Source organism: Aethalodelphis obliquidens, unplaced genomic scaffold (genome assembly GCF_003676395.1).
Source record: "Aethalodelphis obliquidens isolate GAN/ISIS:26980383/991018 unplaced genomic scaffold, ASM367639v1 scaffold42, whole genome shotgun sequence".
In the NCBI taxonomy this organism is placed as follows: Eukaryota; Metazoa; Chordata; class Mammalia; order Artiodactyla; family Delphinidae; genus Aethalodelphis; species Aethalodelphis obliquidens.
This window is the reverse complement of record NW_020837986.1, coordinates 690941-709265: the sequence shown is the minus strand read 5'-3', so window position 1 is coordinate 709265 and position 18325 is coordinate 690941. Positions and strand designations below refer to the sequence as shown.

General features: G+C 46.4%; 1 protein-coding gene across 1 annotated transcript in view; it reads left to right on the top strand.

Annotated features, from left to right (window-relative positions):
• The window catches only part of EYA2 (EYA transcriptional coactivator and phosphatase 2), a 176685-nt gene that overhangs the window by 10616 nt on the left and 147744 nt on the right, over positions 1-18325 (top strand). The window contains exons 2-4 of the mRNA XM_027078034.1: positions 1547-1589; positions 5045-5187; positions 16619-16735. Coding sequence (XP_026933835.1) covers positions 1547-1589; positions 5045-5187; positions 16619-16735 — 303 coding nt within the window. The remainder of the gene's footprint in view (positions 1-1546; positions 1590-5044; positions 5188-16618; positions 16736-18325) is intronic.

The window sequence follows — 18325 nt, the reverse complement described above, 5'->3', positions numbered from 1 at the left end:
AGGCACTTAGCCATTGGGCCCTCAGCTTCCTCGTCAGTGCAATGGGGATAATGACACTGTCGGCCTTGTAGCATTGCCACGAGGATTAAATGAGTTCACGCATGTAGGCAGTTAACACGGGCCTGGCACGTGGTGAACATCTAAGCGGGTGCTGGTTGCTGTTATGATGGTGATTGTCATTGTGGGCTGCTGTGTCCTGGTTGGGAAGCCAGAGTCGGGAGCCAGCACCTGAGTTCAGATCACAGCTCCACCCTTTAGGACCTGTGTGGCCTTGAGTGAGTTATGTAAACTCTGCACCTGCTGCTCTTCATCTGTAACATGGGGACGTGAAGAGAACCCTCCTCAAGGGGTGGTTATGAGGATTAGAATAATCCAGGTAATGGATTTAGAAGGCGGCTTGGCATGTAACAAGCACTGGGTAAATGATGGATACAGTCATCATCATCATCATCATCTCATTTAATCCTCACGCATCCTTGTGAGATAAATGTTTTTTCCCCATTTCGCAGGAGGGTACCCTGAGGCCCCTGCCCGAAGTCTCATTACTTACTGAGCGCTAGAGTTGGAATTGCAGGTTGGTTTACAGAGAGGCTCAGAGCTCTGGAGGGCTTGGGGCATTTCTCAGGAGGCACAGGGACACCTCAGCCACTGCCCTACAAACCAGAGAGTGTGAGTCGGCAGATTGGTGCCATCAGTAGACACATCATCTAGAACTTGCCAGGGCTCCACACTGAGGGCATTGCACTGCATTATTTAAAATGACACAGCACAAAATCCTCCCCAGTGAACTGTTCGTTGGTAAAATTATCCTCTTGGAAATGTCTCTCCCAGCCAAATTCTATCACGTTTTCATCATCTCCTGATTATTGCTTCCCAACCATGGTTGCAGGCTGAGTGCCCAGAGATACAGTGTAGAGCACTTGTATCAGGACCTCAGGCCCCTTCCATCTCCCTGCCCCACACTCTAGCTGGAGCCTGGGAGATAATCCAAGGTGGCTGGGGCCAGCCCCACCTGAACCCAATGAACTGAAACTGGGGAAGGAGAGGAGGAATATCAAGGTGACATCAGAAGAAGAAGGAAAATAGGTGTTGGATAATCAGAGCCAACCAGTGTGGGCCTTTCTAGGTTTCTGGGGTTGCCTTTAAGGCAAGGAAGGGAGTGGGTCTTCATCCAGGAGTAGAAATGGCGCCAGCTGACAACTGGTCGTGTTACCTGGCTCCAGCACGTTCTTTCTGTCTCTTTGCCCTCCTTTCTCCATCTGTACAATGGGTGGGGGGATGGATTCTACTCTGATGTTTCAGGATGCTCCAGGTTCTTTATACGTAGTCCTTCAGTTAGTATCTGGAGACAAAGCACACCCAGAAAAGGTTTTCAAGAAGGAGAGTGCTACAATGGTGTGCCTCAGATAAGCTTGTGTGGTTGAGAAAGTCCCTGGCAGCAACTCTGAGTTTCTTCCCCCTCAACCTGGCGTCTGAAGTCATAGCTTCTGGGGAACATCGCTCTGACAGCTCAAGCCCCTCAAATGTTTTTCTTTTTCCCCTCCAGGCATCACTACATCGGCTCTGAGTGTGTCCCAGCTCTTTGCAAGGTGAGTACCCTTGCTTTATCTCCCTCTCACGCTCTCTCCTCTCTCTTTCTTGGAGGGCAGAGGCTCTGGAAGCAGACTCCCTAGAAAAGAATCCCAGCACTACTCTTACTGGCTGAGTGACCTTGAGCAAACGACCCCACCTCCCCAGGCCTCAGTCTCACCATCTGGAAAAGGGGGGCAATCATGATGCCTGCCCCACGTAAAGGGCGCTTAAAACGGGGTCTGGAACAGACTTTTCTGAGAGTGTTGGCTGTTGTTTTCTTCTTTCTTCTTTTTTTCAGTCTTTTCCTCCTTTCCTTCCTGTCCTTTCCTATCACAGACTTTCTCAATTCCTCTCTCCCTTCCTGCTTCTCTGTCTCTCCCTCTCTTGTCTTTTCTCCCTCCCTCCCTCTCTCCTTTTCTGTCTCCCTCCCTCTCTCTTTGCCCTCTCCCTCTCTCGTGCTCTCCCGCCTCTTCCTTCCTCCTGCCCCATCTTTCTCTCCCTGCCCCTCTCTATCCTTCTTCCCCTCTCCTCCCCCCTCCTTCCTCCCTCTTCCTGCTCCAACATTCACCCAGCACTCCTCGGTACCAAATCTCATAGGAGCACTGGAGACTCGCGAGATCAGTGAGACACAGTCCCTACCCTCGGAGAGCTTCCAGTCTAGTGGGGACAGAGACCAGTAGATCAGAGATCTCAATAGAGCGGACGGTACAAACGCTCCACCAGAGCCGTGCGCAGGGGTTAGTGGGAGCCCAGTGATGGACAGGGCTTACCCAGGGTCCTCAGGGGCTGCCCATCCGCACCCCCTAGTGTGAGAAGCCCCGGGTTTGGCAGGACGGTCAGCATGGCCCTCAGTCTGGATACTCAGCTCCTCCATAGCTGGACATGCTCCTCCCTGGATGAGACCGTAGAAGCTGTTTATAAGGAACACACTTTCTCAGGCTTCCTTTCCCTCCAGAAGATGTTTTGGGGGTTGTCGGTAGCAACTGAGGTCTGTTAAATCTACCTAACTTGTTTTATGGCCTTGGGGTTAGAGAGCTCCACTGTCCTCTCTCTGGCTTTTCACTTGAGCCCCAGTTTAATCCGAGAATTTCACATTGGTTTTGATGGGAAGCAGGAGCTGATCATCTCCGATTTCCACCTTCTACTTGCAAAGACAGGTATAAGTTGGGAACATTTTCAAATAAGGTTCTCTGCTCAGCACTAAGTCCCAATGCTCCAGGTGCGTTTCCAAGCACCTCACAGGGTAAGAATCTTGACTGCTGAAATGCCTTCCAGTACTGATTCTGGCGTCTCCAGCTCAAACAAGTTTCTTATGCATCTTGGAACAAGTTCCCCAACGCTTCGGCACAGTGGTTGTCAAAAAGAAAGAGGGCTTGAGAACATCTTTTTATAATTCCGCAAACTTTTGCATCTGTCTCACGCCTGCCATCAGGCTTCGTATGTAGGAGGAGCTCTGGAAACCAACAGGTTTTTACTAAGGTGATGTAATCAAAATGGAATCAGATACAGGTTTGGGAATCTCGTTACCATCTACTGATAAACTCGTGGCCAGGATAGTTAGCTACAGTTTGTCAAGTTGCACAGAGGTGGAGTGGTTAAGGGCGTGGCCTCTGGAGCAGGGTTCAAATTGTGTATCAGCTGTGTGCTTTTGGTTCCTTCATCTCTCTCTGCCTCAGTTTTCTTATCTGTAAAATGGGGATGGGAGCAGTAACTGCCTCCAAGAGCTGTCACAGTTGCTATCAGGTTTAAATGAGCCAGTCTACATGCAATAATTGGACAGGGCCTGGCGTATCGTAGCCCCAAGGATTGATGGCAGCGCACAGAGCAGACCCAGGCTTTCCAAAGCATCTGTGCTTTGCAAGAGAAGGGGGAAATAAGGGGAGAGAGAGAGAGAGAGACAGAGTGTGTGTGTGTGTGTGTGTGTGTGTGTGTGTGAATCTTCTGGTTTTAAAATATTGGCAACTTCAAATTAAGAAAAAATTGCACTGGCCAAAGAAATTCTATCTGTAGATTCACCATCTTGTCCCCTTCCTGTTATAACAACCTACCTTGACTTTATTTATTGCTCCCTACAGGAGCAATAAGTACAGGGCTGGGTCAAGCCCAGGCCCGTCACTGAGAAGCAGCAAAGCTTCGTGATTACAAGTGTGGGCTCTGGAGTCAGACTTACGAGTTTAAGTTCCAGATTTCCCACTTTCTAGCTGTGACTTGCGGTTTCTGAACTTCAGTTTTCTCTTCTCTAAAATGGGAGTTAGAAGAGCCTCCACCCCAGAGAGTTGGTATTAGTATCCGATGCGATTCAGTGCACATATTAGGCCCATGTGACACAGTTCGTAGCCCGTGGTCAGAGCGCAGTGATCACTAGCAGTCATTATATTCCAGATGTCTTAGGTCAGTGGCCCGTTAAATCCTAGCCCTTCATGGAACCCATTATTCATCTTGGAGTAAGGAATCCATTTTTTTTCTTTGGTTGCAAGTAACAGAAATAGACCCCAGCTGATGTAAACACAAAAGGACTTTTTTGGGAAGATCTGGAGTAGCTCACAATGGAAGCAAAAGTGGAATGATCAGGCCTTGAGAAAGACCAAGAGTAGGACAGCTTCTAGGATCCAGGCAATGGGAAGGAACTAAAAATCAGTCTCTTCAGAATGTGGTTGTTGGAATGAATTATTCAGCCCAAGATTTAAATTCCCAGAACAGAGTCTGATTGGATGATCTTGCACCATGTGCCCACCCCATGGCCAAGAGCAGGGCATCTTGAATGACAATGCCGTCAAAGCTACAGTCAATTGGGAAGGTGTCTAAATTAGGGTAGATAGTCACGGTGGAATAGGCTGTACTGCAGTAATCAATAAACCTTGGTCTCAGTGGCTTAGCACAACAAAGGTTTGTTTCTTATATAAAGTCCAATGTGAATCCCATGAAACTCTCCGGCACACCTCTCCTCCACAAGCTGACTCAGGGATCCAGGATGTAACTGTGTTGGCTCCGCTCTCTCAACTGGTACCCTCCACAGTTGCTGCCGAAAGAGGAGAGGGGATGGTGTTATTGGCCAGACCTATGAGTGGTTTATGCATTCTGTCAGGCAGAACCCAGTCATGTGGTTGAATCTGACTGCAAGGGAGACAGGAAATGTAATCTTCCTGGTGCCCAGGAAAGGAAAATGAAATAGGATTTGATGAACATGTAAGCTGTCTCTCCCCTGGAAAGAGTGAATACCCAGGGAATTCCCTGGCGGTCCAGTGATTAGGACTCGGTGCTTTCACTGCTGGGGACCGGGTTCAATCCCTGGTCAGGGAACTAAGATCTTGCAAGCCAAGTGGCCAAAAAAAAAAAAAAGAAGAAGAAGAAGAAAAGAAAAGAATAAATACCCCCAAAGGAAAATAGTAGTGGTGGTGATACCAGAATAAGGGGGGAGGGATGCTGGGTTGGGCTTGGGCTTGGAGATTTCATCTTCTCTCCTTCCATGCAGACCTTGCCCACGTGTCCTGCACAGCCAGCATCCCACTGCCATGGCAGCCTACGGCCAGACTCAGTACAGTGCGGGGATCCAGCAGGCCACCCCCTACACAGCTTACCCACCTCCAGCACAAGCCTATGGAATCCCTTCTTACAGTGAGTACCTGACCAAACTCTTGCTTTCCCCCTGGGATCCCCACCATCATGGTCTTTATTTTGCCCTGTTGCTTCAGTGAAATGCAGAATGATAAATGCAGCCAGCCTAATTTTGGATTGGAGATAGAGGGGAAGGACAGACACTTTAAATATGGTTCAAGATCTAGGGCTTCCCTGGTGGCGCACTGGTTGAGAGTCCACCTGCCGATGCAGAGGACACAGGTTCTGCCCCGGTCCGGGAGGATCCCACATGCCACGGAGCGGCTGGACCCATGAGCCATGGCCGCTGAGCCTGCGCGTCCGGAGCCTGTGCTACGCAACGGGAGAGGCCACGACAGTGAGAGGCCCACATACCGCAAAAATAAATAAATAAATAAATACAGTTCAAGATCTAGAGACTATATCAAGACCTCTTTTGACTGCAAGAGTAAGACACAACCCAAGCTGGCTTAGGGAAAATGGAAATTTAATGATTTACATACTGGTAAATTTGGGGATACGACTGATAGCAGGTATGGCTGGATCCAGGTGCTTGAATGATATCACGAGGAAGATGTCTCACTCCATCTTCAGATGTTTTCCTCTGAGTTGTCTTTACCTCCACATGGGCTCTTCCCATGTGACAGCAGAGATTGTACCTGTCAGCTCCAGGTTTACATGCTTTCAGCTCAGCACTCTCAGCAGAAGGACATCTCATCTTTCCCAGTAGTTCCACCAGAATCCAATGTTGACCCTTAGCACAAGCAAGGAGGTAGAGGTGAGGGAGGTAATCGGAGGGTGAAGCATATGGATTGTATGTGAGGAAGGGATGGTTCTCTTAAAGGAAAACCCAGTGGTGGTGTCAGAAGAAGGAAAAATGGATGCTGGGAAGGCAAAAACAAGAGACATGCAACCTTGACAGTCAGAACACTATTGCCAAGAACTGGAGGCTCAGTGAACTAGGCTCACCATCCACTGCTCACCTGTCCCTGTGAGCATTCATCAGGGTTCTCCAGAGGGACAGAACCAATGGGATGGAGCTGAGACAGAGAGATACATTTATCATAGGAATTGGCTCACCCGGTAATGGAGGCTGAGAAGTCCCTAGATCTGCAGTTGGCCAGCTAAAGACCCAGGAGATGGAAGAGGATGTCATTCCAGCCTGAGTCTGAAGGCCTGAGAAACAGGAGGGCTGACGTTGTAAGTTCTAGTCCGAAAGCCGGCAGGCCCAAGCCCAGGAAGAGCTCATTTTTCAGTTGGAGTCTGAAGACAGGAAAAGACCAGTGTCCCAGCTCAGCACTCAGACAGAAGGAGTTCCCTCTTACTTAGTCTGTTGTTCTATTCAGGTTTCCAGTTGATTGGATGGGGCCCACCAACATCAGGGAGGGCAATCTGCTTTACTCAGTCCACTGATTCAAATTAATCTCATCCAGAAACACCCTCACAGACACAGTATAATGTGTGACCAAATGTCTAGACACCCCGTGGTCCAAGTTGACACATAAGATTAACCATCGCACTGGTTTTTTTGTTTTTTTGCGGTACGCGCGCCTTTCACTGTTGTGGCCTCTCCTGTTGCGGAGCACAGGCTCCGGACGCACAGGCTCAGCGGCCATGGCTCACGGGCCCAGGCGCTCCGCCGCATGTGGGATCTTCCCAGACCAGAGCATGAACCTGTGTCCCCTGCATCGGCAGGCGGACTCTCAACCACTGCGCCACCAGGGAAGCCCCTGTGGCTTTTATTCATGTGATTTCTTCCATCTTAATTGATGTATCAACCAAAGCCCCTTTGGTAGCAAGCAACAAAAATCCAATGCTAATTAACTTAAGAAAATAAGGATGTTTATTGCAAACAGAGCAGAAAAATCTTAGGGCTTTAGCTTCAGGCAGGGTTGGATCCAAGTATGATAATAGGAGGAATTAGTCTCTCTGCTTCCCTTTGTGTGGGCTTCCGTCTCAGGCAGGCTCTCCACTGTGGTGCCAAAGGCAGCCCTAGCAGTTCCAGGCTGGAACTCCCCAAAAAGAGAGCCTCCGCTGTCCAGGACTTGCCACATTGTCCCAGAGATCTCTCTACCTGGACTCCCGTGGTCAGACCCTGGGGCAGAAAGATGGAATGCTCTGGATGTCCCCATGTCCACCCGTGGCACCAATGATCAGGTCAGGCTCACCCCAGAGAACTGATCTGAGTGTGAGGAAGGAGTGGTCCCCAGAGGAGAAGGGGGCAGGCAGAAAGCACAGACATCCATACAGATGGCTTTCCGATCCACCCAAATCCATGGTATCCGGTGGAAAGAACAGGATTGCAGGCAGGAGGCCTTCCTTCCAGACTCAACTGCCCCTGGCTTCTCCACGCCTCAGCTTCTTCAACGGTTAAATTAATCAGATCATCTTGTCTTGCCAACTAGATGGTGTGGCTTCAGTGCAGAGACTGAATCTTGAATTTTTTTCCTCCCTCTTCTCCCTCCCTTCCTCTGCCCTGTTCTTTTGTTCGTTCATTCATTCAGCATTGGGTCGTGTGCTGAGTATACAATGGTCAACAAGCAGAATGGGCCCTGTGTTTGTGCAGCTTACAGTCTAGAACAGAGGCTAGAAAGTGAGGGCCAACAGATAATGTGGCCCTTGGATATTTTTTTTAACCTATAAAATATACTTGACATTTAAAAAATTAATTGCCAATTTTTAAATGGGAAATGTTTACATAGAAGTTTATATTCCTAATGTCTTTTAAAAAAACGACAGATGATCGGGCAGCATTGGGCCCACATTTTTTGTGTCAGGAGTAGGTGGCTCTGAGTAGGGCTGACCCTATTAGCCTGTGTTCACCACAGTCCTCCCCCACCCTCATTACTCACTTGAGTTAGCTGCCTGTCCCCTGAAGACATTTAAGTTTGCAACCCCTAGCCTAGAGGAAGAAAGAAATTACATGAACTTTTAAAAATTGTAGGTGTTATTTCAAATTATGATGCGTGATATAAAGGAAGACAAGAAGGCTGTGAAAGGGTAAAGAACAAGCAAGATTTAATATAGGTTCTAGCGCCAGGGAAGGCCTTTTACATGAGGAGCTGATTCAGCTGAGAACTGAGAGGTGACCATTCGTAAGCACAGGAGGGAGGGTGTCCAGGCCGAGGTGATCACCCCTGGGAAGATGGACTTGGCAAATCCAGGAAGCCCAGTGGCTGGAACACAGTACACAGATGAGGTAGGCGAGGTGGGCAGAGCCTTAGCGCCTGGGAAGGATTTTATTCCAAGCGAAGCAGGAACTCATTGGCAGATTTATAAACACAGGGCTATCTGATACAATCTGGGTTTTTTAAAGATCACTTTGGCTGCTGTGGGGAGGTTGCATTGGAGGGAAGCAAGAGGAGAAAAAGGAAGGTAGGTTGGGAGACTGATAAAGTCTGGAGTAGAGCAATGGTGGAGACCTGGGGGGCAGTGAACAGACAGAAGTAGACATATTCTAGAGCAGTTGTGGAGTTAGGAGTGACAGGTCACAGAGCACCTGGTCAGGCGTTGGTCATGGACACCATCGCTGAGATGCTGTGTCACTCAGATGCTTCATCTTTGAGATGTGCATCATTGAGTTGCTGCACCACTGAGATGCTGCATCTTCAAAAAAAAAAAAAACCCTTTTTTTTTTGGCTGCGCCACACAGCTTGTGAGATCTTAGTTCCCTGAAACCAGACCCTCAGCAGTGAGAGCATGACGTCCTAACCACTGGACCCCCAGGGTGTTCCCTGAGATACTGCATCTTTGAAATGCTGCGTCACTGAGATGCTGCCACCCACAGTTCTCAGGGCTCTGTGTCTACTTGTCCTTTTAAACCCCCACTCAACCCTCCAAGGAAAGTTCCATCGTTATCCTCTTTCAAGGTATAAATAAATGGAGGCTCAGAGAGGATAAATAACTCGCCCAAGGTCCCCCAGTTGGTCGGTGGCAGAGGTGGAATTATACCCAGGCAGCCTGGATCTGGAGTCTAAGCCCTTCACTGCTGAGCTCCACTGCCTGAGCACACATTCCAGAAATCCTGGGGGATTACCTATGACAGACCTTGGCCAACTGGTGTGGACATCTCTTCTAACTTCTGTCCCTCTTGTGCCAGAAGACTTGTGATAAAATCACACGTAAGTTACCCTGCCTGGCTGACAGCCAAGAAACATGAAGCTGGATTATTTTTCAGCATGAAAGAGAAAACTAACCCTGTTCCCAGACAAAACATGGCATCCGGTGGAAATTAATTTGGTTCAAAGTCATTTTACAGTCCCAGTTACTTTCAGAGGCTCTGTGCCCTAACAATACAGTGCAAGTGGTAAGATCACACGTTCTGGGTTCACACCTCACCTCTGCCCCTTGCTGGTCCTCAGACTCTGGGCAGTTTTCCTCCTAAGTCTGGCTTCCTAACGAATGTTCTTGCATTAAATGAGATCATCTACATTGGGGATCAGCTACCTTTTCCCTGTAAAGGGCCAGATCATAAATATTTTCAGCTTTCTGGGCCACTCAACACTGCCATTGAAGCATGAAAGCAGCCAAACAATATGTAAACTAACGGGTGTGTCTGTGTTCTAATAAAACTTTATTTACATAAACAGGCAGTGGGCCATCATGTGTCAACTCCTGATCTCTATAAAGGGTTTAGCCCACAGGGCCTGGCCCAAGGGAAATGTTCAGTCAGTACAGCTGAAGCCAGGCTGCTACACACACACACCTGGAATGTCCACATCACTAAGTAACGACAGCTGGGATAAAAAAAACCCTTTCCCTTCACATACGCCTGTGCCTGAGCAAGCAGTGTTTGCTCACCGTCTGGACAAACCTTGCTGAATCTTGTTAGGAAACTTTTCTCCTTGCTCCTTGGCAAATAGCATTATTACCTTTGTTTAAATAGCTGCAGGGAAATAATAACACAGTTGAGCAAACTAGAGGCAAGGAGGTCAGGAGTGTGGAGTATTTTTTTCTCAATTTATTATGCAACATTTAAGACATATGTAAAAGTGTAAAGAGTAGCACTACAAATACCCACGAGCTGACCATCCAACATGAAAAATCAAGGGAGGTTACCTCCCTGTCGCCCCTGGATTTGCTGTTTATCATTGCTCTGCATTACTTTACGAAGAATAGAGGTCAGCAGTCTTTTTCTGTAAAGAGCCTGATAATAAATAGTTTTTGCTTTGCAGGCCATACAGTGTCTATCAGAACGATTCAGGTCTACCCCGTATCTTGAAAGCAGCCACAGACAATACCTAAACGAATGGGTGTCCAGACATACCTTGTTTCATTGCACTTGGCTTTATTACACTTCACAGATACTGCGTTTTTTACAAATTGAAGGTTTGTGGCAACCCTGCTACGACAGCATTTGCTCACTTCGTGTCTCTGTGTCACAGTTTGGCAATTTGGCAATATTTTGAACTTTTGCATTATTACTATATTTGTTATGGTGGTCTGTGATCAGTGGTCTTTGGTGTTACTATTGTGATTGTTTGGGGGCTCCATGAAATGTGCCCATATAAGATGGCGCATTTAGTCAATAAATGTTGTGTACTGACTGCCCCACCAACCAGCCGTTTCCCCCATCTCTCTCCCTCTCCTCGGGCCTCCCTATTCCCTGACACACAACAATGTGAAATTAGGCCAATTAATAACCCTACGATGGCCTCACAGTATTCAAGTGAAAAAAAAAGAGTCGTGCATATCTCACTTTAAATTAAGAAGAAACGAAAAATGGTTAAGCTTAGTGAGGAAGGCATGTCAAAATCCAAGACAGGCCGAAAGCTGGGCCTCTGGTGCCAAACAGTTAGCCAAGTTGTGAATACAAAGGAAGAAGTTTTGAAGGACATTAAAAAGTGCTACTGCAGTGAACACACGAATGGTAAGAAAGTGAAACAGCCTTATTGCTGATAAGGAGAAAGGTTTAGTGGTCTGAATAGAAGATCAAAGCAGCCACAACATTCCCTTAAGCCAAAGACTAATCCAGCACAAGACCCTAACTCGTCAATTCTCTGAAGGCTGAGAGAGGTGAGGAAGCTGTAGAAGAAAAGTTTAAAGCTAGCAGAGGTGGGTTCATGAGGTTTAAGGAAAGAAGCCAGCTTCATGATGAAAACGTGCAAGGCGAAGCAGCAAGTGCTGATGGAGAAGCTGCGGCAAGTTACCCAGAAGATGTAGCTAAGGTAAGTCATAAAGGTGGCCACACTAGACGACAGATTATCAATGTAGATGGAGCCTTTGATTCGAAAATGCCAGTTAGCAGAAAGTTTTCCGTGGCTGGCGACAGAAGAGGAAGTCAGAGAGATGCAAGTCATGGAAAGGACTTGATGGAACATTCCTGATTGGAAGATGGAAGGGGTGAGAAGGAATGAGGTGGAATCCAGGAGCCAAAAATGGTCCCCAGCTGACAGCCAGCAAGGATGAAGGGATTTCAAATCTGCAGATACAGGAACTGGATTTTTCCAAGAATCTGAATGAGCCTGGAAATGGATGCTTCCCCAGAGCTCCCACATAAGAGCCCAGTTTGCCCAAAACTTTGATTTCAGCCTTGTGAGACTCTAAGCATGGAACCCAGTTGAGCCCACCCAGACTTCTGACCTACAGGATTGTGAGTGAAAAAATGAGTTTTGTTTTCAGCCACTAAGTTTGTGGCAGTTCGTTCTGCAACTGTGGAATATGAATTCAAGGCACATTCAGAACAGCCTGGAGGGAAATGTGGAAGGCACACACCTATCCTTGTAGAGATATTTGAATGTTCACAAGATGCTACGTATCAGGTTTAAGAACTCATTCCCTTTTCCATATGATCACATCTACTACTACTCTTTCCTAACTTCCAACCCTCTTTTTGATTCTATTAAGAACTCCTCTCCTACTTAGCTCTGTCTCCTGGCCTGATCCACCAATCTCAATTTTCATCAACCCTCTGGTGAGATTTGTAGCTCACTAGGATCTGGTCCTATCCTTTCTCCTCCCTTTTTTGACCCTACCCATCCATCTGTCTCGCTTGTTTATTTTTTTGTTTTGTTTTGTTTTTTTCTGTGCCATAGCTCTGTTGAATAAAAGGGAATGCTAAGTTAATTTTGTTCCTTTTCCATAAGTTTCATTCCCTTTAGAAATAATTAATCTTGTACTCTGACAGTATATACAAAACAACTGTGGATATTTAAAGAAAAATGCAATGAAGCCTGGTATGTACTACTTTTACAAACAAGCACACATCCTTATCATTCTTTATGTCTGTGCTATTTATTTCCATTGTTTTTTTTAATTGACGCAGATATCATACTTTGAAAATGTTTCTGAGTAGGAAAGAAATTGTAATTAAAATAAAACAAAGGAAACACTAATTTACCACATACCTGGAAAAAAAAATGCCATTTAGAACTTTCATAGCTAGAGAGGAGAAGTCAATGCCTGGCTTTAAAGCTTCAAAGGACAGTCTGACTCTCTTGTTAGGGGCTAATGCAGCTGATGACTTTAAGTTGAAGCCAGTGTTCATTTACTGTCCTGAAAAGCCTAGCGCCCTTAAGAATTATGCTAAATCTACTCTGCCTGTGCTCTATAAATGGAACAACAAAGCCTGAATGAGAACACATCCATTTACAGCATGGTTTACTGAAAATTTTAAGCCCACTGTTGAGACCTAGCTCTCAGAAAAAAAGATCCCTTTCAAGATATTACTGCTCATTGGTCATGCACCTGGTCACCCCAGAGCTAAGATGGAGATGTACGATGAGACGAATGTTGTTTTTATGCCTGCTAACACAGCGTCCACTCTGCAGCCCATGGATCAGGAGTAATTTCAACTCTCAAATCTTATTATTCAGGAACACATTTTGTAAGGCTGTTGTTGGTTTAGATAGTGATTCCTCTGATGGATCTGGGCAAAGTGAATTGAAAACCTTCAGGAAAGCATTCACCAGTCTAGATGGTGATTCATGGGAAGAGGTCAAAATGTCAACATTAATAGCAGTTTGGAAGAAGTTGATTCCAACACTAATGGATGACTTTTAGAAGTTCAAGACTTCAGTGAAGGAAATGAAGTAACTGCAGATGTGGCAGAAATAGCAAGAGAACCAGAATTCGAAGTGGAGTCTTTGAAGACGGGACTAGATTTCTGCAAACTCATGATAAAACTGGATGAGGAGTTGCTTCTTATGGATGAGCAAATAAAGTGGTTTCTTGAGATGGAATCTATTCCTGGTGAAGATGCTGTGAAGATTATAGAAATGACAACAAAGGATTTAGAATATTACACAAATTCAGTTGCTAATTTACAGTATAGTGTAAACATAATTGTTACATGCACTAGGAAACCAGAAAATCCTTGTGACTTGCTTCATTGCAATATTTGATTTATAGTGGTGGTCTGGAACTGAACCCATAATATCTCTGAGGCATGCCTGTATCTGTGTTTCAATAAAACTTTTATCTACAAAAACAGGTAGCAGATCACCTTCAGCCCATGGGCCAGAGTTAGCTGACCCCAGGTGTAGAGTATTATTTTGCATGTTTGTGAAATGAATGAATGAATGCCCAGTGCATCTCTGTGGCTGACAACCTCTTTGAAATGCACATGCTCCCTTCTGTGCTCCCATGAGCTGAAGACAGTGGAACCTGTAGGTAGTTCTTGAGCATCGTTGGAGGCCTTGTTCTCTTTGCTATAAAGACATTCATGAGAAATGCTTAGAGGGCAGGAGAGCTGATGCCACCAGCCTGTCCTCAGACCAGACCGTCACCAGATTTCCTTTGAACTGAATCTCTTAGAGCAGTGCTTCTCACCTGGAGGTAAAAGACCAGTTTTGGGCTTTTTGCTTTTTAATTTCTAATTCGTCATGGACTGACTCTTTGGTAAAATGCAACAAAAATAATGAATAGAAAAATGATATTTTTAAAAAACTCATACAAAATAGAAGCCTAGGGATATGACCTTAGATGCCATAGCAAGTTCAAGTTGCTATGAAAGTTTCTAAATACTTACTTCTCAATTTCTGTGCTTTCTTATCATGAGCTGGTCACTGGTTCATGGACCAAATATGGGCAACCCTGATTTACAGAACTAAGCCTTTTGTGTACCTCCACCATATTCTCTCCCCTTTCTCATGGGTTAGAATTTTATGATCCATCCACTTCAGCAAACAGAAGGAGAGGTGAAATTTTTTCATTTGTTTTCTTCCATATTCATTCATTCGACAGATATTTGTTGAGCACCTGCTGTGCGCCTGGCACTGAGCCAGGTGTGGGCACGCCACAGTGGACAAGCCCAGCCCAGCCCCCACCCTCCTGGAGCTCTCAGCCTAAGGAAAGAACAGATGTTAAGCCCATGAACTGTGATGAGAGCCATAGAAAAAACTGGGTGCTCTGGAGGGAGTAATCGGGGCTGACTCAGGTCATGGAAGGCCTTTCTGGGGGAGCAACATTTAAGCTGAGAAATCAAGGATGAGAAGGCATTAGCCCTATAAAGAAGGGGGTGGAGGGAAATGCATTCCAGGGCAGAGAGAAGAGCATGTGCAAAGGCCCTGAGTCTAAAGACATATTCTTGCAGTTTTGTCTGTGTCTAGTTAAAAATGAAAAATGTATGTACCCTCTGACTTAGCAATTCCTCTTCTTGTATCCATCCTAGACAAACATTCTAATGTTGTCCATTCTATCTTGGATTGTGATAGAAAAAAAAAAAATTGGAATCGACCTAGAATCCATCATCAGGAGACTGGCTGAATGAGCAGTGATATTCCTTACTTTGAATTTCCATTCAGACACTAAAATGAGTGAAGTGACTGAGAACACGGCTTGAGCAGAGGGAGGAGGGAGCCTGGAGAAGGCAGAGGTCAGAGGGGTGAGCAGAGCCCACGTAGGAACACGTCACCCAAGGAGTTTAGATTTGACTCTAGTTGCACCAGGAGACAGACTGTACTGAAAACACCGTTAACCATCCCTGGCAGATGAAGCAAAAGAAGGTGCTGTATAAATATAGCTTGTTGCTGTCGTCACTGTCATCACTGAAACTGAGCACCGTCTAGTGCAGAAAATCCTTTCACACCCATTATTGAGAGGTATCGAGAGAAGGAAAAGAAAACCTAGACTTCAGAGTTACCTGCTGATTACAAGACGCTGATCGAGTGACCTGGCTTTCTGAACCTCAGTCTCCACATCTTTACAATAGGGAAAGTAATATCGCCTATTTCATGGGATTGTTGTGAAGATGAAAGAGGTGTGTGTTTCTAAGTACCTCACCCACAGCTTTATATGTTCATTCTTTCCCCTTCTTTTCATCTCCCAACAATCCTGCCAGTGGGGGTCAGCATCTTATTTCATAAGGGAGGGGACTTCCAGGCTGGGGTTGAAGGAGAAACTGTCCAGGTCACCAAGTAATGAAGCAAACCATCCCGGACGCCAGCACAGACCACTTGACTCAAAATCCATCATTTTTACCTTGCTAAGCATTCTCTTTATTTATGGGAGTGAATGGGTGAGAAGGAGGGAAACCATAGCTACAAAACCATCCCCAGAACTAGCAGAGTTCTTTTTAAAAACTTCAAATTTAAATAGTATTGAAATACTATCGTACACCCATAAGACAAAGGTAAGCTAAGTTGATTATATTTTCAATAAAAATGCAATGTATGGGCTACTGGCGGGTCAGCCTCCTCCCTCAATACAATTCCTTCTCCAACCAGTGGCTCATGGAATTGGTGCCTGTGCCTTGGGGAAGCATGTCAGAGTTTGGCTGAAACAGAAGGCAGATTTGTAAGTGTGGCCTTTGGATAAGCAGGTTCACCCATGAGAAGAGTGGGGAGTGTGTCTTAGGGTGAAGGGGCATCATCTTTACAGAGGAGAGATGGTTCATGTAATACCTTCACCCCAAATCCTGATGTACTTTTAAGCCATACATGGAGCTAGTCCTTGGAGTAAGGGGTTGTAAACTCACTACCCTCAGGGCCAGGCAGGAAGCCTGAAGCTGACTGCGTGTGCAAAACATGAGATGCTCTTAGCCTGCCTTTCCCTTTCGCAGTTTTGAACGTGTCCTAGGACGAAAAAACACCAAAAAAACTGCAATGAAAAAATAGTACCTTAAAACTAGCCTCTATGTCTCAGAGACAATATGGGCTCCATGGTGACCTGGGAAACACACAAATCGGGAGCTACGGGGGCAGCCTGTCATCACACGGGAACACAGGGATGAGGTTTCTAGGTCATCCTGTTGCTCAAGAGAAGCCATAAGTCTAGATTTTTTGGAGAAATCTCCTGATTTTTAAACAAAAACAACCAATTTCAGGTTTTCCTTTAAAATACACAGGCCAAGCAAGACACGTGTGTAGGCTAAGTTCAGCTCACAAACCACCAGTTTGCAACCAGTCTGGAAGCTGATAAAACCACGTGCTGTCTTGACGCAGTAGCTCTTCTGCAGGTGACAAGGAAGCATCCTAATTATGTGTGCCTGGTGATTCTCTCTCCTCCTTCCAAGGCATCAAGACAGAAGACAGCTTGAACCATTCCCCTGGCCAGAGTGGATTCCTCAGCTATGGCTCCAGCTTCAGCACCGCCCCCACTGGACAGAGCCCGTACACCTACCAGATGCACGGTGAGTGTGGCGCTGCGGCCCCTCCCTGCCGTCTCTAAGGCGCTGCCTGAGCTGGGTGTCCAGTCGTTCATTCATTTATTTAGCAGTTTTACTGAGAACCTACTGTGTGCCAGGATCTATCTCAAGTACTAGAGTTGCAGTGGTGGACAGAGGAGATACGACTTCTGCCCTCATGGCAATTACAGGGCAGGAGGGAGAGACTGACAATCAACAAGGCAGCAAATAAGAGGTGTTGAATGCGATGAAGCAAATAAAAGTGGTGTTCAGATAGAGAGTGACGAATAGTTGAGGGGTCAGGAGAGGTGGGAGAGGTAACTTTAGATAGAGTCATCGGGGAAGGCTCTTTGAAGACGTGACATTGGACAGAGACCCAAAGTATGAGGCAGAACCAGCCATGTGCAGACCTATGGGAAGAGCATTCCAGGCAGAGGGAACAGCCCTTGCAAAAGCTGTATGGAAGGAAGTGTCTTAATGTGTTCGAGGCGCAGAATAGGAGCCAGTGGGGCGGAAGCAGGGTCAGGGGCATGTGAGAGGAGAGAGCCTTGGGGAGAGAGCAGGACCAAATCGTGCAGGGCCTTGAGGACTGAGGGAAGGTGTTGGCTTTGATTTTAACTGTGATGGGACAGGCAAGTCCATTGTAGGCTCAGAGAAATGCCTGGTGTTGGGAATACTGGACAGTAGGTAAAGGAGCTATTATTCCAGGCAGGAAGTTCTGGGCTCTGCATCCCCACTGGGTAGCCTTAGAAAGGGAAGAAACTCCAGTGTGGAACTCCCACCCCGCATACCCTAAGAAACCAGCCTGCTGGGTTCTCCTGTGCCCACCTGCACTCTGTTACCATCCAAAGGCCCCTTCTCTTCTCTGGTGCCCCATGGGGAGCATGTTGGAGCTGATGCATGGAGCAGAGGGCTGGTGGCAGTAATTTGGGGGATCCTCACCCTGGTATTTTTTTTCTTCATGAAAGCTGGTAAAAATGACCACCAACAGTCTAAAAAGTAATATGCAAAATGCAAAACCGAAAGAGCAATGACAAGGAAGTGGGCTAATACATGATGCTACTTTTCTTTAAAAAAAAAAAAATGCAGGTATTGCGGCTTCGTCTTTTTAATTAAGGAAACAATTTAAATGGATGTCAAGGGCAGCCTTTCAGGAAAAAGCATTGTGAAGAGACAGCAAGTGATCTTAGGGGTACGTAAAAGAAAGGGGGTGATGAGCATTAACGCCCAGACCTTGGAATAGCTTCCATGTAAAGATCTGCAACGGAGTTTGTTGATGACACCATCAGCTAACATTGACCAAGCACTCACCACGTGCCACAAGAGGTGGCTAATCATCTCATACAACCTTCATGACACTCCAAAGTGTTGGTTCTGGCATAATTCCCATTTTATAGGAGGAGAAACTGCGTCATAGAGGGAGGGAATGCCTGACCTGCCCAGCGTCAGGGCAAGGAGCTTAGATTTTATTGCAAGTGCAGTGGGAAACAGGTTGCATCAAGTCTCTTGGGGGTCTGGTGAACTCCCAAAGCCAATCCTCGCTCAAAGCCTGCTCTTCGCCATGGTACCTCCTGCCTCCTCTGCTTTGGCTGTCAT